At 42.3% G+C, this 22,040-nt stretch overlaps 1 protein-coding gene across 2 annotated transcripts in view; it reads left to right on the forward strand.

Moving 5' to 3' along the window:
• Positions 1-3,304: 3,304 nt before the first annotated feature.
• cdh13 (cadherin 13, H-cadherin (heart)) overlaps positions 3,305-22,040 on the forward strand; it is a 504,621-nt gene continuing 485,885 nt past the window's right edge. For both annotated transcript variants that reach the window (XM_036585553.1, XM_036585554.1), the window contains exon 1: positions 3,305-3,539. In XM_036585553.1, the coding sequence (XP_036441446.1) occupies positions 3,495-3,539 (45 nt within the window). In that variant the 5' untranslated portion in view covers positions 3,305-3,494. The remainder of the gene's footprint in view (positions 3,540-22,040) is intronic.

Consider the following 22,040-nt stretch of genomic DNA (forward strand, 5'->3'; position numbering starts at 1 on the left):
AGCATCCTTAAACTTTGCTCTGTCTAACATTTTCATTCTTATCCTACAAACCTTTCATATGTTTTCCTGCATTCCATACTCTCTGGTTTTGACTGCTTTTTTGCTTTCAAAGCCTTCAAGTGATTCAAGTTTTTCTCTTCCTCCAAACTTAGACTGAGTCTTAAACAAACACATTGTATTGCAGGACCATTTCCTGCCCAATCCATTGATAAATAGATAGGGCTCAGAAATTCAGCAACATTGTCTTGAGAAAGCAATTCCTCAGGCCGTCACAACAATTCCGAGCTTCATTTTTCACATGTGGACAGAAGAGGGAGAGAATGAGGGAATCTTACTGCAGCTTTGAGGAGGGTTGATGGTGACCTGAGGGCATTGGACCCCATAACCTTTCCCCTTTAGCTGCTTTAAATGGATATTATTCATAAATCCTTCATCCTTATGTTGCAAGTTTGCCCTTGCATGTGTGCATGCAGGGGTATGTGTGGAATATGAATGCATTCCAGACACTATTTCATTATCTGTGTGTGTCACTTCATTTTCTCCTTTACGATGTGAAAGAGAGGCTGTTTGCGCAGTCATATGTGGAGAGCATTAATCCGTCAGGAGGTTTTGAGGATGGAAAAGCTAAAGAGCCAGCTCACCTTGAGGATATGAAACTAGACAATAATGGATATCTGCTTATTGGCCTCTGAGGGAAAGGTATGGCGTGCTCTGACCTGCTTTTACATTCACTTTACCTGGCATGGGCATGCAGCCTTGGCACTAAGCATTATTAATTGGTTTATTTGTTAATTGTAAAATGACTGACATTAAGTCAGACTTTTTTAGTGAATAGCGAACACCACATACATTCATCCAGATGTTGTCATTTAAACATTATGCTTAGTGTTTGAGAATGTGTTCTTCAGTTACAACATGGTATCTCTCTCCTGTGTGTTAAAGATAGCTTGACATAATGGTGACATAACAGCTAACTTAGAGCTGCGCTATTACACCACCAAATATAAACACGTTCAGCACAAGAATCACAACATTCAAAGTGGGAGTGGGAATGACTAATTCAGTGTCACTTAATGGATAATGCCAAGAACTACTTAGAAATAGAAACTTGCTGGAACAAGCAAGATTCCAGGGTTACTTCACTGCACTCTTAAAAATAAAGGTGCCAAATAGGTTTCTTTGAAGTAGTGCCATAGAAGAACCACTTGTGTTTCCCTAAAGAAATTTAAAGTAATAAGTCTTTACGCCTATTTTTTATAAATGAGATGTTTTGTAAGAAGGTGAAGGAAGTTCAAAGAACAGTTAAAGGTTTTTTTCCTAGAACCGTATGTCCAAGCTAAGAGCCATTTAGGAACCTTTATTCTTAAGGGTTTTTTCACTTGAAGTCACAGTCCCTTCAGGGAACATCTATCAGTATATCTCAGCAGGGCCTTCTAACCACCAGCACGGCCCATCTTGTCATAGTAATCACTCAGTCCTTATCAACTCTGAGGGCCACGACTTGCCTCTGTGAAGTTCTGCTTGGCTTTGTTTGCTCTGACATTTCTGGACAATGCCATGTTTCTTTGTCTATTTCTTTTGCTTGGTTTGTGGATTTGGCTGATTTTTAAATTGCATATTGGATTTGTTAGATTGAAAAAAATCACTTTTTCACTCTGTGATCATGACCAATTTGGCCAGATCTATCTGTGCCATTGTTAAAAAAAGAAAAGAATTCCTCTCTGCACAGAAAAAACATCCTAAACCACCCATTGTGTTCCCGAACACTTCCCATCAAGGGTGTCTTTTACTACCAATAAGTTTTGTTTAATGCAAGTGCAACTGTCATCATCAGCTGAAAATCTAGAGTGCAACTAATTGATTGGAACAAAAGTTGAGTCCCACCTTGGGTGAGTTGCTGATGAGTTGAATCAGGTGTGTTGCAGCAGGGGAAAACCATGAGGATGTTGTGTTCCCAGAGCTGAAAAAACTGACTTAAGCCCATATTAATGCAAAAGTTGACAGTCTCTCAGTTATAATACACTGTACTTGAACACTCCTCTTGAAGCAAGGTGTCAGAGATGGCCCTCTCTGGAATACTTGTCCTACTGCATTGAATCTCACCTGTCAGATGCCAGCAAGTTTAAAGCAATAAGCTTGGTAAATGTGGCTATTACAGGTGTAGAAGTCCTTGAATTAAGGTGGTCCATCACTGACACTGCAGGCCATAGGGTAAGATGCGAAAAGGAACTTGTAGCTACAATGGGGCTGATAGGTGTTGGTGTCATTGCAAACAAGTGACTGTAAAGCCATTCAATAATAGTTTAATACTAAAGTATCTCACGGGCATGGGTGATGCATAGTGATGGGGCAAAAATATTATTAGAAGGCTTCGTTAAGACATTAGCAGACAATTGGTGCTTCTGTATTCCCCCATAGGTTTGAATGCACATCATGTAGCTCAAATGACTGTGTGACTGTCTTTAAATTTGGATCATGGCCAGGGCATTCAAGGACTAAGGATAAATTAGCTTGACCACACAGTTTTTAGACCCTGGACAACATGGGGCAGTTTCTGTATGTGAAATCTTTGTTGATTTTCTTCCAAGGAAATTGGGATAGACTGTGGTCAGCATGGTAATTTGTTATGTGTCACTGCATTCAGCACTCATCACAAGCTCCACGGGAAAAAAAAAAAGTTGTTTCGTGCAGTAGATGGAAAGAATCAAATAATAGGCTGGTACTCACAGTACTGAGAAAAGCCCTACGGCATCATTTTATACAATAGCTCTTTAGTCCTAACAGTAGCCTGTATGGAGACTTCCAGTGTGCCATAGAGGAAAATGATCCCAGACTGCTGGCATTGGAAACGGTCTTAATATGAGAAAACAATGCAATAACAGACACTTCTTGCAAACTAATTATAAGAAGAAGACAAGAAAGGTGCATACTGGTGCACACGATATATATGCACATTACCTAAAGCCATAATGTGTAATGAAATAAAGTGTCCTGAAGCCATAATGCGTAATTAAATGGTGTTCCAACATCAGACTAAAAGCTGTCCTTTAGGGGTGTTTCCACGTTCCGACAAATGAGATTCGTCAGTATTCTGCAAAAGCAGTCAGGCTTCCTTCAGAGCGTTAAGTGTTTACTACACTCTACCAACTGCACTATTTTCATATAACAGTGCATTACATGCAATGCATTAAAAAAGCGATAGAATGAATCTGTTATGCGATCCATGCGCGCGCATTAAAAAGCTGACAACTTCTTCAGGTCATGAATGCTCGCGTGCACTGAGCGATCCCCCCCTATAAATGCGCTGCGCGTGGACTCGGCGCCTCTCTCCAGCGCTCTGCTGATGAGGCTGCAGCTCTAGTTGGGAAGTTGGCAGCCTGAGGCTTCAGAGGGGGCTTTACTCTCGCACTGGCACTTGCACTCGGGAATTATGAGCAGAGCTGGTCAAACCTGCACGCTGTTTTGAACCTTTCTTTCAGAGCGTTTTGACCACCATGGAGTTCGGCAGCCGCGTGCTCGTCGCCTTCCTCCTCTCACAGGTAAGCACAGCACGTTCCTTACCGTGAAAGCCGTGAAATTTCGAGCCGCGTCGCTCTCCTCCGGCGCCTGGAGATCGCCTGAGCGGCGTGCTTAATAATGCAACTCCCCGGGCTGTCCGTGGCATCAGACCGCTTTAGGTGCGTAGCAGAGCTGCATCTGTTTTGGCAGTTTTCTTTATTCACAGTGGCTGAGTGTGAGTTGTGCGCATAGTGAATGAACGGGCGAAGAATATGCTTATTGTTATTTATCTTTATTTTTCCACAGTGGCTTGGTTTGTTGTCGCCGTCCAGCGTGCAATAGTGGATATTTGTGAGTGAGAGAGGGGCTGTGTGCCATCAACAGCGGACTCTGCTTGCATTCGCATCGTTATTCCGCTCAGCTCCCAAGTTCAGCGTTCCTTTGGCTCCCTTCATTAGGCTGAACGGTGTGCGTGTGTGTGCGTCGCTGAGCGAGAGATTCACACGGCGTGCTGACTTAAGGGGGCTGTCTTCGCTCCACTTTAGACAGCCGACAACTCAAACCTTCGAGCTGAAACGGTCTGTGTTCTCAGACAACCCCACCTTAAATTTTTATCAGTTCTTTTTAATGGGGGGGGGTATGAAAACTTGAGACATGACGTAAAGGAAGACCAGCAGCTGCCTGCAGTCAATCACTTGACTCTCACTGGCTCGAGTTGTTCGATTTTGAGCCACTCTTGAAACATTATTTTCGTTTTTTGGATGTGATATTAGTAAAAAAACGAGGTTTGTCTAGACGTTAACCGTGTGAGCTGTGCCTCCCCTGTTATCCTCCTACTATATTTAATAAGTTAGTTCCCCCACGTAGTGCCCAGGAGGAGTAAGTTAATATGGCATGTTGGAGGGTGTTTTTAGCTCCAACATATGACCCGTATGAAGGAGACTCACTCTGGAGACTCACTCTGTCCCTGCATGTGTGCTGCATTTATATTGCAGAGAGTCATTCTGTTCCTCCACCGTCTAATAGATCACGGCTCTTCCAGTCACAGCCTCGCCTCAGTCCGAGAAGTGGCGCGAAAACGCTGCCTTTCATCTTCCCGCGTGGAAACATATTAGCTACATAGGCTAGCAGCATTAATACTGTTAATGATTATGGAAAAACAAAAATAATAACCTCACTCTGACCGAAAACATACAAAAAATGTTAATTCATCAAACGTAGCACATAAGACCCAGTTGTGTGAGTCTTTCCACTAGAAACATAGTATTAATTGTGCTAGCTGTTAGCTGACGTTGCCATACTCAAGGCTCTAGCTGAGGTGAGGCTTTATATGAGCTATTAGGAGCTGCCGGTCTTGCCCACTTAGGCTATTTATCTATATCTGTTCCGTAGCAGGCACACTTTCCCTTAAAGAGGCGCTTAATGGCCGTTGAAATAAAGTAGTGTTTTCCGTGCCAAGTGTTAGCCACACATCAGCTCTCTGAACTTCTACTGGAAGAGCCCGTGTTTCAACAGGCAGCAGGCTCTGCCCTCCTTTACAGCTCAGACCGGCCTCGCGGTATCTGTATATCACACCGCTCTGAACGGTGTTCCTGCGCGTTAAGACTCGTGTTTACCGCCTCCCCTAAAGTGATAAACAGATCCTGCGCTTCTCCATAGATTTCCGCCCAGATACTGTCACCACGTTTATGCCTGGCCCGCGGTGCTCGTTTCTCCGTGTTTCTGTTCGCTGTGCGTGTGATCAGGTGGAGAGGATCTTATTTATAGGCCCGCGCGGGGCGCCAACTTTCACGCGCCCGGCAGCAGTGGAAAGACCCGCTTCAGCACAAAGCGCTCAGCAGCGATGATTCACAATAAGCGTAGCTCTCTCTCGTCTTCCTACTTTCTTTCTCTCTTTTCCCCCACACTCTCTCTCCTCTCTCCTTCCTTCTTCCCTTCCCTTGTCTTCTTCCTCTCTTCTTCTCGCTCTTTCTTCTTCCTCTCTCCCCCTCTCTCACTCTCTCTGTCTCTCTTCTTCCTCTCTCCTTCGCACTCTTTACTCTTCCTTTCTCTCCCTCTCTTCTTCCCACTCTTTCTCTTTCTTTCTGTTCCTCTCTTCTTCACCTTCCCCCTTGCTCTTTCTCTCTATTCTTCCCACTATCACTCTCTATCTCCGTCTCTTCTTCCCGTTTTCTTCCCACTCTTTCTTCCTCTCTCCTTTCCAGTCTCTCTCCATCTCTTCTTCCTCTCTCTCTCCCTCTCCTCTTCTTTTCACCATAGCTGTCTGTTCTTCCCACACTCTGTTGCTCCCTCTGTTCTTCCTCTTTCCTTCCCTCTCTCTCTCCATCTCTGTGTCTCTCTCTCTCTCTCTCTCTCTCTCTCTCTCTGTGTCACTCTGTCTCTCTCTCTTTCTCTCTCTGTCTTTGTACTCCCCATCCTTTTCCCTCTCTCTCTGTTTCTCTCCTTTGCTTGCTCGCTCGCGCCCTCTCTCTCTCTCCTGGCTGTTGCTTTTGTGTTTTATTTACTTATCTCCTTCCCCAACGGCCTCAGTCCAGTGATAGCAGGTTTGGGGAAATGGAAAAGTAAAACAGAAATGGGAAAGCAAATGATATCCCTCAGTGGGATTGAAGTCCCTGAGTGTGAGAATTATGGGGAGGGGAGGGCGAGCAGTGGCTTCATTTAACACATCAGTCAGTGAGTTACAGCGGTCAATCGCTGTGGGATATAATCCTGCAAGAGTGTCTGTGTAGTGCAGGCAATCCTAGTAGCACCGTGCTTGACGATGTCAACAGCACTAGCATCACACCCAGCATGCATCGGTCTTAATGAGAAAGAGAGAAAGTGAGAGACACAGAGAAAGTGAGAGAGAGAAAGAAAGATGGGGTTCAGGGAGAAGGAAGTAGGTGCTGTTGTGCTCTTTTGTCAACTCTGTTTATTACAGTGGTAACAGGTGCATAAGGGGGACTGCACCCACATACACACAATTCACGAGCACATAGAGCACGACGTTCACACAAGCACATGAAATATACACACTACTTTCACACGCCGACTCACAGCCTAGAGGCAGCCACGCAGAGAAGACTGTGTTTGAGATGCTCATCCCCAGCTATGGAGCTGGTGTATATTTAGCTACACTCTTCTGTGAATAAGGGTGTGAGGTTACAAGACTGTCACTCGTGGTTTGTCACTAAATTTCCAGTAGGAAGCAACAACTGTGACCCTATTAAAGACACTGACAGGTCTGATGTCAGTGTGCCACTCTCTAATACCTTCTGCCTCTTGTTAAGCTCCAACTGCAGTAATCTGCAGAACCTATTAAGTTTTAGGCCTTTAGCTCTAGTCTTGCATGAAAATGTTGTGAAAAACAGTGATGCACTGATCCAACTTTTTCTCAAAACCAATTCTGATATCTGAACTCAGGGCGCTGGACAATATCGTGTACCATTTCTGATGGCTGTGCTCTGATAAGGCACTCATGATTCATGGTGGTAAAGCGCATAAACATAAATATACACTAGAGACAGTCATGCCATAATGGAGAGGGACTTACATCAACACTGTTTTTAGGTTTATAAAATTGCACTAAGGGTATCGAATGTTATGAGAAACAATACTGAATGTGGATATCTGATTTGTTTAATAAAGACATTACAGATGCTTGATTAGAACTGGCCAAGACTGGAATTGGCAGACAATCCACAGACAATTGGCAATTGGGCAATATATTTTATTTTGGTGATCTGTGTTCAATTTTCTGACGTAAATAGTGTAATTCAGGTGCACTTGCGCTGTATTTGAATGCTGCTGCTACACCTGTACTAAAATTTCATATAATTTCTGTTATATAATAGGCAGCAAATAAATAAACCAAAAAAAATGCCATTTTGGCCCATTGAAGACGAAGCAGTGTTCTCCATGTCGCAACTTTGGCTAAAAGAAGGTGCTGGAAATGGTTCATTTAACCCACACAGTGTGAGCTTGAGATTTAAAGCTAATAAAAATCGAACCAGAAATCAGCCACTGGCCAATGTTGCTGTAAAGAAATCAAAATTAGACATAAAAATTCACGATTCTTTCATCCCGAACGGTTAGTATCAGCGCAGGTACTGGTCTAGTATATCAGTTTGATGCATCACTATTAAAAATGTCAGCGGTGTTTGAAACGTCCGCGCGATTGACATCATTGCACATGGGCCCTCACATGGCCTCATGCTGCTGTGGTGCAAGACTCCCGTTTGTTGCTGTTTTTTTGCCCATGTTTGTTTATACACTCTGTAGCTTTTTTTGCAGTTCCCCCACCTATGGGTTTGGTATTTAGAGAAGACTGTTCGTACTGGGGAGAAAAGGCGTTAATTACTGTGGTTGCTGGCGGTGAGGCACAATAACGTAAATGAAGGCCTGTTAATGAAGGGGATAATGAGCAGTCAGTCATTAGTGCTGCTCTGAATGAAATGCTCCCCACACCCTTCACTCTTTTGTGCCCAGCACCCTGCTCCAGCCAAGGTCAGTGCTCACCAGTTTAATTCCCCTACAAATTGCAGAAATCTTTCGTGGTTTGGATGGCTTTCTGTGTGTCTGGGTTCTAGATAAACTATGGGAATGATAATGGAATATGCTTGGGTTAAAGGTCAACTTGATGACCCTTAGGCTATGCTAGAGGACACAGCTGTATGTCATATTGCACACTTTGATGTGAGATTGAACCGTGAAATAAAAATGAATTTGTGTGTGTGTTTGTGATGCTGGTCTTATGAGATTCTGCTGCCGTCATAAAGGCTGAGGTAATGGAGAGCAATATCAAAGCAGAGAGCCCTTATTCAGCTCTTTAGATCCAAATAGGAGACAGATCTCAAGAGTTTGCATCATCTTGTTTGTGGACAGTAGCTGGTGCTGATGCCACATGGGTGGTGGGGAAAAAAGGTCCCTTTGGGATGCAAAGTAATCTCTCTCCTCTCTCTCTCTCTCTCTCTCTCTCTCTCCTCACTTGTTCATTGTGGTTCTGTGTTTCAGTGGTTGGTTGTAATGGACCAGAGACTTTACTTTCATTTCAGGCAGGTTTCAGCCTTGTATGCTCACAAGGTCATCATTCTCTCACAATTAGCATTTAGTGCACCCATCCAGTTTATCTATCCATACACTGCCACAAATGCAACTGTTGCAAGTTTTTACAGAACAGCAAAAATCCGGTTTAACAGAGGAGCATCATATTGTACTGTTGTATTGTGATTAGCATGTTAGCTTGTGGCTAGTAGGGCTAACATATTAGCTTGTAGATAGAATGTTAGATTGTGACAACATAAAGTACCGTTTTTGTTTCAAGTATTGTATTTGTTGAATGTTGGATGTTCTAATAAACTGAAACCTTAGCATATTATTGTAAGGCACTTTAGCTACTTTGCTTTATCAAAAAGGGTATCGAATCGAGGTGACACTATCATGTCAAATGGAATTCTAAATTTTGTAAATCATTAGCATAATGACTTCAGCTTAAAGTTTACATGCTTACATGCTTGAGTTTCCAGTAGAAGTGGGCGATATGGCAGAAATGTGACATGACGATCGCTGTTGTCAGAACAAAACCTCATATCACCAAAATGATAACTTTACAGGAGAAGGAAAAAACCTACTTTACTTTTAATGTAAGTCAATGGAACCAGACTTTTTTCAACGTAATTTTGGGCCACTTCTTTTGGTCCTTTCACCATACATAAAACGTAAAGGGCAACGGGGACTTTCAAATTATGTCAAAAACTGGAAAACGACAAAAATGGAGATACAAGGTTTTGCTCCAACAACAAGATATACATGTAAACTATGCATACAGTGTTTGTATTCAACATTTTGCATACTCAGAAAACAATATTGTGACATTTAGACATAATTTATCACAATAAGGGTGAACACTGTCACATTGCTCAGCACTAGTTTCTAGTATAAATTGCTGTGCTGCTGAGCTGGACTGTGCTATTGCTATGTCTGGTTGAAACTGGATGGGTGAGAAACAACAATAAATGTCACCATGCTAACACCAGCTTGATAACAGATTTCACTTTAAATTTCCAGATTTTGACAAAAACTGAGTGGTGCACCACAATTTCTCTTTTGCCAATACTCTGTAAAGCTTGTCCAACCTTGTGACAGACTGCCTTTCTGGCCGGAGTAGGACAGGTTGATTCTGCACAGCGGCTGAGAGAAAAGTCATGAGAACAGTCAGGGACTGCTACGGGGAGGTGGACGTCTCCTGCTGTTCTTGCTTTTTTGCTCCGCTGTGACATCTAAGGAAAGAAGCAGAGCAGAAAAGTCAGAGGGAACGTTCTGTCTTGCAGTCGTGCCTGCTCCTCACCTAGGTCTGAAACCAGGCCCGTATCGGCTTAATTAAGCGGAAGGCCGTCGGATCTAAATTCATTAAGTGTAACTGGCTGAACGAGTGAGCGTCCAGGGAAAATGAAATGAAAGCTCATTTGTGTTCCTGCATGTCGCCGAGAGGGAGAGCGGGAGGGGGCTCCAAAGAGTGTGTGAGAAGTACTGGAGTGTGTGTATATCTGAGATTGTTCCTCCGCACAAGGACACAGTGTAAGCATGAGAGCAGTGTTGTAGAGAGACAGCTAGCACCGCCATCCTCATAATGTCTTCATGCCTCCTTCTCTCTTTCTCGTTCTCGTCTCTGTTTGCAGAGCTCATCCTTCCGTCAGGCAGATAATTGCCGGGAAGCCACATAGCCAGAGTCGTCTAATCCATTGCTCAAACACACAGTATGGACAGTGAGGCCACACACAGGCTCAATTCTCTCTCTCTGTCTGTCTTTCTGTCGGTCTGTCGTTCCAGCTGCACACCTCACATATTTTCCTACACGGGTGCCGGGGTAATGGCAGTGAGTCATATTGGTAAATATGGATCACTCTAGCTGTGGCGAGATGCTTCACATTCACTACATCCTGATTAGTTCTTTATTTAGATTTCCTCTCTCACACTGTGTATGTGTGTGATTTGGTAAACCAGTGCCAGAGGCAGTGTGTCTCTCTGTCTCTCTTGTTTTCTTCCTCTGTTTTGTTGTCTGTCTTTCTCTTATCTTTCAAATTCCCTTGCTCTCACTCTCTCCCATTCTCTTTCCCTGTCTCCCTCTCTTTTTCCTTCTCATCTCTGTTTCTCCCTCTGTTTCCTTTCTTCCACTATCCAATTTCTCTTTCTCTACCTTTTCACTCTTATCTCTTATTCCCTCACTCTCTCTCCCTCTCTTCTCTCTATCTCATTAACTTTCTCTTCTCTTTTTCTCTCACTCTCCTCTCTGTCTCCCTTTGTTCTGTCTTTCCCTTTCTCTTCTCTATTTCTTTCTTACTTCGTGCTCTCACTCTCATTCTCTCTCTCTCTATCTCTCTCTCTATCTCTCTCTCTCTCTCTCTCTCTCTCTCTCTCTGTCCTTCTGTATGTCTCCCCATTCTCTTTATATTTCTCTGTCCACCTCTTGATTTGTCTTTCTGTCTTTCTTATTCCCTCACTCTTTCCTATTCTCTTTTCCTCTACCTCTCTTTTTCTTACTCTCCTATTCTCTCTCTCCCTCTCTCTCTTTTTATTTCTCTCTGTCTCTACCTCTTGTTTTGTCTTTCCCTTTCTCTTCTGTTTTTCTCACTCTCCCATTCTCTCTCGCTCTCTGCCTTTCTTCTCGCTTACTCTCTCCCTCTCCCATTCTCTTTATCTGTCTCTTCTCTTTTTGTCTCTCTCCCTTTGCCATTCTCTCTCTCTCTCTCTCTCTCTTTTTGTCTCTCTCCCTTTGCCATTCTCTCTCTCTCTCTCTCTCTCTCTCTCTCCCTCCCTCCCCATCCTCTATATCTGTCTCTCTCTTTCTGTCTCTCCCCTTTGCGTTCTCTCTCTCTCTCTCTCTCTCTCCCCTTTGCGTTCTCTCTCTCTCTCTCTCTCTCTCTCTCTCTCTCTCTCTCTCTCTCATCCTCTATATCTGTCTCTCTCTTTCTGTCTCTCCCCTCTGCCGTTCTCTCTCTCTCTCTCTCTCTCTCTCTCTGCAGCTGATTTGGCTGTGAATGGGGAGAAATGTCATGGTGAACATGGTGCATGTTTATCTCTAGATGCTTATGCTCCACATTCCCTTGGGTGTTAAAAGGAGGCCAGAGAATACTAATGGGCGGGCTGAAGATTGCTTAGCAGGGAAGCCGCCTGCGCTCCTGTCGAGGCTTGTGTGTGTACGACTGAGAGGAGCGCAGTGTGAGGTGTGACTGAGATCGATGACAGGCCGGCGATAAAGAGAAGACAAAGATCTGCATCCCTGTTATTTATGATCAGATGTGTAGATACGGCTAAGGAGTCCATCACTGCTGTCCTGCTGACCACTGCTGTTCCACACACGCTGTCAGATACGCTGACACACACATCTCATGGCATTTGGGAAAACATACCTTCACACTCCAGGAACAGATGATAAAGTATGCATGGCTTGACTGAAATCTATTCACTTAAATGGTCAAACTCTTACCTTGCTGATTTTTCACTGTCCTTTAGGGCTGCACAGTGTATCGTTTGGTAATTGTTATTGCGATATTGATCTTTGAAATACTGGTATCACAGAAGGCTGCACAATGCCAATATGCAAAGGACTCTTTAACTAATCACAGATCTGGATAAATGTTTCTGTGGGGGTTTTGATGAATCAAGGTATCCCTGTAATCCACAGAAGTAGGTTATTTTGCTCCTGCATTATTGATTCACTAATACATTTTAATATATTGCAATAAATTATACCAATGCCAGCATAATAGTAGCAAAAGTAATACTGTGTTCATGCAGCCGAGCCCAGTCTTGGAAATCAATTTACTGTCCAGTAAGGGCTAGAAACTGAAGCCTGGCCTTAGTGTAATCCTAGATGCTGTGTTTGCTGGATTGACCTGTGGGTCCAGCTCTTATCCATCTCTCAGCGTCTCGTCTAGCCTCTCTGTCCCACCCCCACTAAGCCATGGACAGAGGGTCATGTTTGCTCCTTGCTGTACTATGTTTCTGCTAACTGCTTCTTTCCTCATTGGTTTTGGACATAGCTGAGAAGCAGGCTTTGATTTGAGGGGCCAGCGTAACCCCTCCCTTTCTTTGCTGTGTTCTGTGCCCCTCGCTTCCTGCTTCTTCTGTTGCTTTTAATTCGCTCTGATCCCCAGCACGTCACCTAGGCCAAGTGTCACATCCGAGAGCGGGCGAATCAATCACTGCCAGGTGGCCCCCTGCCTGCACTACCCTCTCCTGCCACCTAGATGGCGACAGAGTGCCAGAGATTTTTAAGGGACGAGCAGAAGCATAAGCTTTAAAAGGCCTGCACATCAATCCCTGTGCGCGATTGTGCTTGCCAATTTGTTGTGAAGACAGATTGCAGAATAAACCCTTAATTTTTGGCTCTCAAAGGATCAGCACCATCTTTTGACCGCTCTGCAAAAAAAAAAAAGTGAACCAAGCGTGCTGTAGCTGCCCGAGGAGCCCCTCCTACGCAGCTGTAGGAAGAGACAGGCCTGGGGTTTTATTGTGGGTTATGGAGCTGCAGAGTCAGAAGAATGAGCTTTTTGCCAACGCTTGGCTCTCCCTCTGAGAAGCTGAACTTCAGCCGCGTTCCTGTAAACACGATCCATCTCGCCTTCTTTGTGATTTCCCTCTACATTTCTCTATACAGCAGAATGGAGTGTGTGCAAGGCAACACGCCAGTGATTGGCACAGTTTAATTCAATAAGTACAGTCAAATGCTCGGTTATTGATCTGGCCAGCATTCTCACTTTCCTTGTAAGAAAAAAAGTCTTAGTGTACAGTAATTTGTGCATAAACTGGACGAAACAGAAATGGATAGATCTCAACAAGTCATCATAGCTCGTTTGTGCTAATGCGCTGTAACACACAGTGAGGGTTGCAAAGTGATGGTGTATGATGTAGAAGAATTCTGTAGATTTTTTAAAATAATAAAACTGCATAAATCATTTATTAAGTTGTTAGCAAAATGATTGTGTGGTTTGATGTGAAATGGTTCACTGTAGAGAAACTGAACAGCTCACACTTCCTTACAGTGGTGATAAGAACCAAGAATCGCGATGTCTGCAATACAAATGTAGCCATTTTATTTACTATCAAAAATGACTGGTTTAACTACACTTCTTCTGAGTTTTAATATGTATCACTGATAATTATATAATAGTGGTAAATCTAGAAAAAATGTTTTCTTTAAGGACTATTTTGCCTTACAATGCCATGCATGTCCCTGTCTGCCATGAATGGGTTTTAAAACATACATTTTATGCCAAATCTTATGTCAAAACTGTTGTAAAGCAACATCTCAGGAATCTGGCAGCATCCTCACAGCCATTTCATGTAGTCACATTCTGTGAGGGAGCTTTTAGAGGCCTTAAGCTCTTCAGATGTCTGGTTCCTCTCTACATCAATTGAGCACAGCAGCTGTCCTTTACACTATGTTTTGGATTCCAATCTCCAAAATTGCATGGAATAAAAACCTCTTTACATTACCTTACATTAAAGGTTTACATTACATAAAAAGAATGTTTTTGCACTCTTCTGTTGCCGTTTTGGAGGTATTTTATTTCTTTGGACAGTGATGAAATGCTGCATTTGACTGGCTCTGCTAGCTTGTTTCCCACCTCCGGCTAGGAAAAATTAAAGAAAATGCCGCCTCAGCTGGGAATTCCTACTCAGAAAGTTGGGATGCTGTTTTCAACCCTGAGCTCAGTGTCCAGTCAACTGGCTGCTCACATCGTCAACAGTTATAAAGAACGTCTACTGTTCAATGAGATTCGCAGTAGATTAGTCAACATTCAGACACGTGGGTAAATCTATAACATCAACTATAAAGTTCAGTATTTTCAGATACATCATGAACATTCACCACTTGTATCACTGACGTTAACTGACTGGCTTGTTCTTGCTTTCAGTACTTGAACCCAGCAATATGGTTTACATGAATATTTCTGTTTTGAAAACTGCTTGTTTTGAAAGAAGCACCCATTTTTTATATTTAATGCGTGTTTTTCAAAACCTTTAGTGTTTCTTTGCACAGCAGTCACATTCAGTTCATTCCCTCTGCACTTGTGGTTGTAGATTAACTGATCTGCTAATCTGCTACGTAAAGTAACATAATTACACGTCATGGTGTAAGCACAGCTATCCTTTCTCATGGTTAATGAATGCATAGTTATTCACTGTGTAAATTTACAGAGTGTCCTGAAGTGTCTGTTATAAATCCATCATAGCTGGATTGCAAGACTAATATTTTTTGTGCATTTAAATGTTTGTACAACAAAGTATTTGATGTATATTTGGGCCTTTTAATAAGAATGTTTGCTTTGAAAATCTAATTCTGAAGTGCATTTATAAGTAGGTGTATTCAGTTGGAGCAGACTTGAAGTCTTAGTTTCACTTAAATCTTAGTAACTGTTTTTAGCTGAAGCAAAAATAATTACTATTTGCCCTGGCATATGGATTAAGTCTGTGCAGAGGCATGCATACAGTATGTCATTAGTAGGAGAAGAGCTGAGTACTGTAATGGGGTATATTTTGAGAGTGTGAAACGCTGTGGCAGCCTTTTTCTCTGAGCACTAAGCCGTTCCTCCTGTAAAGACCTAACCTTCTTTGAAGCGGCGTGTACATTTTTCCAAGAAAAGAAGGCGAATCCTCAATGCGGCAGCAACCTTTTTCGCTCAACTATAAAAAGCCCTCCGGCATGATGCTCGTGTGGCAGGGACATGCGGTTGATTAGCGTATCAAAAATCTGCAAGCATGTTAGTCATTAAGCGGCTTTGCCTGGCTATTTTTGTGCAGCAGTATGGGCTTTGGGGGGCTGTAGGGTGTAGATGTTGTTGTGGAGGGGAGAGGGATGGATGGGAGGGACTGGGCTGATATGACTCTAAGGGAAGTCTGAGTGTGTTTGTATACAGCTGGGTGTCAAGCGACTTGGCCTTTTCCTGAGTGAAGCTGTGGCTGAGCAGCAGGGGACGTGGCAGCGCACTCAGCATGGAGCTGTGGCCCTCCACTGAAACCAGCTGCTTAAGAAAGCAATGCTGCATGAGGATCGCATTAGACCTCTGAGCTGCTGTAAAACCAAGCCACTGAAGAGGAGAACCGAGAGGCGAAGTTCAGCGTTTGTTTTTCCAGACAAGTTCAAAACATCCTGTTGAACTGCTCAGTTTTTTTTTCTAATGTGTTCTTCAGGGTATGTTCCTTCAGCTCCTCACTTCAGTTGGGTGCGAGAGGTGAGAAGTTCATTAATTAAAGGTTGCCTCCATTAACAGCAAGGCCAAGAGACAGCAGGCTGTGTTTAAAGTCAGACTAGCCAGCACTGGAGAGGATATTAATAGTCTCTAACTGGCCCAGGCGCTTCTGCTGTAATGAACTTACACGGTCAGAACTTCACTCACTGCAGTGAGTAATTAAAGAAGATTTTACTTGTACACTCAGAAAAATGCACCAAAAAGGGGTTATTTGATTTACAAACTAAAAATATGTCAACATTAAAGTAATAATACAGCATTTTTTGACAAATTCTCTTTGTGCTGCATTTGTAGTGCATGGCTGATTACTACAGACAGTAATTTCCCTGTACTACTGATGCACCAAAATGAAAATTCTTGGCAGAAACTGAAGCCAAATAAGCTGAAAACAAATAAAAGCTGTTTGCATAAAATAAACTTGCTATAATTATTATAGCACGTAGGCTACACTGTGTGCCACAATGTGCCAATATCCTTGTATCATAGTAATCCATGCTTTGAATTCTTCATTTTGAAGCCATTATTCTTTGAAAGAGTAGTAGCATTTATTTTGGGGGATTATTTCTCTAACCATTTTTATTAAAGAGATGCCGTGACTGAGGTCTGTTTGTGATTGGCCAATGCATTCAAAAATGCTAATTATGCTAAATGACACAAATGGCCTAAAGTTGCCAGTGTGAGGTGGGGGTGGGGAGTGACAAATGAACTGACCAGCATGATTTAATTGCTTGTTTCTTTCCCACGCACAATTTGGGAGAACATTGCAAAAACTGGGCAAATTACAGTCAGAACTAGGAAACCCGTGCACACTGCCTGAAAACTGGACTGTCCGGGTGAAAACTGGGTGGGTGACAACCATACTCATAAGACGCCTACAGTGGAAGCCAGTTGGCAGGCGCAGTTGGCAGTGGGCAAATGCCCATTGACTTATATTATAAGTGAGTTTTAAGGCAATAGATTTTCTGTTAATTTCTAAGTACAGGGAGATGTCAACAATTATTGTCCGTGGCTGTGCATGACAGATGTACCAGATAGAGATTAGACTGAAAAACCCTGGAATATCTCTTTACTTGCAAGTGTATTTTATGTAGAATTGACAGTGTCCATACATGTTGGCTGTGCTCTGTTAGATTGATTGGAAATGTCTCGCATAATTAAATGAAGTTACTTTTTTAAACAGTTTTGCCCTTCTTGGAGTAGGGTGTTACTGCATGCTGGAAAACCTCCAAATGAGAGGGGCGTAACTCCAAACGGGCGGGGTGTAACTCCAAATGGGTGGGCCATAACTCAGAGCGCTCCTCTATTGGTTGTTGAGAGGTTCAATGGTTTTTCTGTGATGCTGGGTTCTGTAGTTACTGCTGGCTGGTTGTAAAACAGAATTATGTCGCTGATGAATTATTTTTTTATGTTTTGTGCATTAAACACATGGGCTATATCTGAGTTTGGTCTACAGCCTAATGTAATTCTTTCCACTTAAGATTTCATGTTAACTGTCTAAAAGTCAAGTTTATATGCATTTTTGTGAACACTGAAATGACTTATTCTTGTTATGGTTGTAAGGTCTCATTAAAGATGAAAAAGATCAGACACAGTCCTTTTTTACATCAGAACATGCTGCAATAAAGCGTGATGATTTTATATTTGATGTATATAAAACAATTTGTGTTGTGGTATCACTGCACATCTGAGTTTATTTTAGTTATTCTGTTCTGTAGCTTTAATTTAGCCTAATCATTCTTGGGACACTCATTTTTAGGAGAGCACCAAGAGCTAGCCTAGCCTAACGGTGGTGTTTTTCCTTTTTCCATGCACTGTTCTGTGCTGTTCTACTGAATTTAATCTCTGAATTTCTCCTGAGACCACTCTACACTATGATATTAACAGGTAAACATTTTGTAACATTGAGATAAGCACTAAGTTTTAAAGTCGAAACAAGATGTCATAAAGAGTACTGGATCTGCTAGAATTAGGTCTGTTTGCATACATTTGTTTTAGACCAATGACAAAGCATTTAACAGAACACAAACCCATTTGGAGCTGAGACCGGCCCTTTTGGAGTTAAGCCCCTTGGATAATACTTGTTTTTTTCTGTATGAAATAACAAGTTCTCTCATTATCACACACACATGCATACACCCTGACTTGAAGGCAAACCACAACACGTGATTTTCTCCTTCTTTCGGCCAGTCACCACTGCGAGGAGGCTGTGATGTGCTGGCAGGTTTTGGGCCGTGCAGGAAAGGGAAATATGCATGGCACTGGATATGATTTTCATTAGGATTTCATGTCCAGCCTGTCACGTCCTCTGCGCACCCTACACGCTTTGCTGGACACAATTTTCCGCCCCTGTGGAGCCACATGGACCAGGCGATTTCACCTTTTCCTCTCCTGCTGTGCTGTCCATGAGTCACGCAGGCAGCCTGGTTAGCACCTCTCTATCCCTAAATCAGTTGCCATATTCATCAGCTGTCTGTCTTCTCCTCAAAGGGAAAGTCCACCAATTTTTCAACATTTTATTTTTTCGATGAGAAGTAAGCCATGTGGAAAAATCCTGACAGTTTTACAAATTTGGATTTGTTTTACTTTGTTATTGATAAGAAGGCAGGGGTCATCATAGTCTCGTAAGCCAGAGCCAGGTGCTTTTCACTGCATAACGTGGCCAAGAACCAACTACTAAGTCAGGAAGACACCGTTCGACTACATGCTGGAGAAACAACTTGTGTTTCCTGTCTGAATAATAAAATATGTTGCAAGGAAGTGTGTATACATGGACGTGCAGATAGCCAATCAAAATGCAACAGGCAACATCCTGATAGTTGTTGCCAGCTTTGTGTGCAAAAGATACTAGACGCTCTGTTTACATGTGAGTGGAACATCTGAGGTTGAGATTAATGTCATCTGGTGTACAACACAAAGATGGCTGTTTTTTGTGATACCAGTGAAGCTACATGTCTTCTGAGTTGTGTTTTGTTTTTTTTTTGTTTTTGTTTTTTTAGTTTCTATGTTGTTAATGCTAAAATGGCATTAAATCCATAAATCTTTTTTTACTTTTTGTTCTTGTATGCATTTCACAGGAGTAGCCAGATGATATTAGTTTGCAAAAAAAGTAATCAAAAAAACTGAAAACCATCTTAGAACTGTTGTCTTGGTCATGAGGCAACACATTTGATATGAATATCGAAGTCATATCAGGACCGTCAGATAATAACTTAAAATGTATAGACACTGGACAGATACTCAGATTTGACCTATATTTGATGTATTTATTGTTTGCATTTTAGCATTTTCCTGTATTTGTAACCCTACAGAAATGAATATTATGTTTCTGTGTAATGCTGATCCAGGTGAATTTAGTACCACTTCTTATGTCATAAATATACATGTAAATGTACACATTGACTTTGGCAATGTTCTGTTAACGTTTAATGTTCTGCTTTGGCAAGTTTCTCTAGAATGGTGCAGTTTACACTTAAACAATCTGAATTACTTTGCTTTCTTCTCAGTCAATGAATGATGCTACAGTTTTGAAAAATCATTAGAATTCTCCTTTCACACTGATGGCAACGTAGATTCAGACATCAGTGGCCTCCAACGATCAGCCTGCTTGAGCGCTGCCATGCCATCAGTGACTGATTTAGCTTCTGGAAATAATTTGCCGTGTCAGAGCGGTAATGAAACAGGAAACAGACAGAACAGTATCATTTCTCGTCCTCCGCCATTTGACTTCCTCATTGAGATGCCAGAGGGATGTGTTTACTTTAACAAGACAAACAACACACACAGCTCTCACTGAGAGTGACTGCTAACCTTCACAACACATCATCACGTGCTGAGCGCTAAGACTAATTTAGCCTCATGCAGACAAACATGCGTATTCCTCTGCTGGCTCCAATTAAACACTCACTTTTCGTAATTGGAGATTCGCCTAATTATTTTTTTTTTATCCGCACACACATCGATCCTGGTGGGTGCAGGATTGTGTTAAGTATTACAGAGCCTGTTTTCATTTCTCTAGGTCACTGTGTACTTGCAGGGTGATGCGATCACGGCAGCTGGGGAATTTGGCCGTGATTCAGCGTGTCATGGGCTTGATCCCAAACGATTGCCTCTGCAATTGTGCCCTTAAGCAAAGCACTTAACCCCCAGCTTGCTCTGAGGGGGATATACGTGCTGCTGGCTTGTAAAACTTGCTTTGGATACAAGCAAGATAAATGACAGGATGCTGCTTAAAGGTACATATTTTACAGCAAGAACGTGAAAATGCTGCCTGTCAAACGTTTACTGACATCTAGTGTTTTAACCCTCTGAACCCTAAACTTATTATTCAGTCATATTTTTAATCTTACTACAAGAGATGTAAGGATTGATTGGCTGTGTGTCGGTATCGGCCGATTTTCAGCCCAAATATGCGATTGGCCGAAATTCCTCTAACTTGGCTGATCCTGATCAGTGGTCAGAGCTGATCAGTGATGTAAAACACATGAGCCGTATTTCACCTGAGGCGCCAGAATGTAACAGCTGCACCATTTTAAGGTGGAACAGGACAATTTGAACAAGAACCTGGCGAAAAAGAAGCTGACTTAAGCTTAATCGAAAGTTTAAAGGCATGAAAAGAGATGAGGAGGTTGCTGTGTTTCTGCATGACAGGTAGATAACATAAAAACAAAAACAATAGGTCAGGGTTGTTTGTCCTGTTTGCTAATGTTTGTGATAGCTTGTCAAGACTGGTTAGCTTTGCAGTAGCAGTTGTAGCAACAGTTTACCAAATTTTTTTGCTTGTACAAAGTTTGCGAAGGGTTTTATTGGCATGTATTTTTTTTGCTGTTGAGTTGAAACATCAACATTCGTTCTCCAGAGCTGCTCACTGCGGCACTGAATGTGGCATCCAGCCCCACCCTCGATCGGTATCGGCTATCGGCCGATTGTGCTGAAAGGCAATTGGTATCGGCACCAAAAACACTGATCAGCGTTTGCACACTAAGGCCGTTTTCACACTTGTCCCAAATACTTGAGTCCGTAGCCAGGACTGTTTCTGGGCTTGTGAGGGAGAAGTGGTCTTTATTGCTGCAAAATGGTAGGCACTTATTTCATCTTTTTGCTGCTTTTTATTATATTTCTTAGATACTGACATCAAACGCCAACAGAACAGTACTTTTGTCCACAACAATCCTTTTCCCACCATCACAGAACTTGAAAAGAGAAGTGACATAGAAGTAGAATGTCCCAAATATCAAAGAGCTGCTGTAAGTTAATAAAATATTTGCAGGTATTTGTTTCATACTTAATTAAAAAGTAACAGTAAAATTTAATTTCAGAGACAAAGTTCACCTAAAGTTTTGGCTGGCATTGTATTTCCTTTCTGTTTTCCTAAGCTGAGATCCTGCATGAGATCCCTTTGTGCAGTATGATGTGAGGAGTTTGGTGCACGACAGATGTGCTCGACGGCATTGCTGAGTATAATTGCCTTTTGACAGTAGAATGAGCTGCAGTGTGGCTCAGCTGTTTGAATGAGTGGGTCTTCTTCAGATTCACTCTGAAAAGATTCATTAGTTGTAGTCAGGAGTGACAGACATGCTCTCCGTGTGCCATAAAGTAGATGTTTGTTTTTCCATGTTACTAAATTGTGGCTACAGAAAAAGTCTCAGCTGTTGTCCTGTCCCTCTAAAAGAATGGCAGTGGTGTCGTTGTGGTTGTCCAGCTGTCACGTTTTACACAGTTTTATCTGTTGTCCTTAATAAAACGCTCCCCCACACCAGCCCTCACCTTTATCTGTACAGTCACTCTTAAAGGGATTCTTGTGCCTGTTTAGAATCTGACAGAATTTGTCCATTTGTTTCAAGTGAGGTATGAGTAAGCAATAATTAATATCGAAGTAGACAGTACCTTTGTCATTGCTTGTAATAACTAGCACTTATAAGGGTTAAATCCCAAATCAGAATGAGCATTGTTTCATTTTGAATTCGGAGGATGCCATGAGCAGGAGGTATCTCATAGTGCCAGATGATGCAATGCCATGTTGGATTTGATAGCTTCATGGATTTCTGGCGTTTTTGAGAAGGCACAACAGAGAAATTCAAAAGTATATCCAGATAAACTGTTCCTAAAGGATTTTTTTGATCACTCTAGTACTGTGAACAGTTTAGAGGGGAATTAAGTAAATTATGGAGTCCTAACAAAACTTAGGAACAATCTGGAGAGAAGACAAAGAAAGAAGCTCTATAAAGTAGCTGATTTCATCACTGCTGTGATGACATAGTTGATTATGTGGTCTTTCAGGTATGTCAGGGACACATCAGGGTGTTTTAGGTT

Source organism: Colossoma macropomum, unplaced genomic scaffold (assembly GCF_904425465.1).
Source record: "Colossoma macropomum unplaced genomic scaffold, Colossoma_macropomum, whole genome shotgun sequence".
Classification (NCBI taxonomy): Eukaryota; Metazoa; Chordata; class Actinopteri; order Characiformes; family Serrasalmidae; genus Colossoma; species Colossoma macropomum.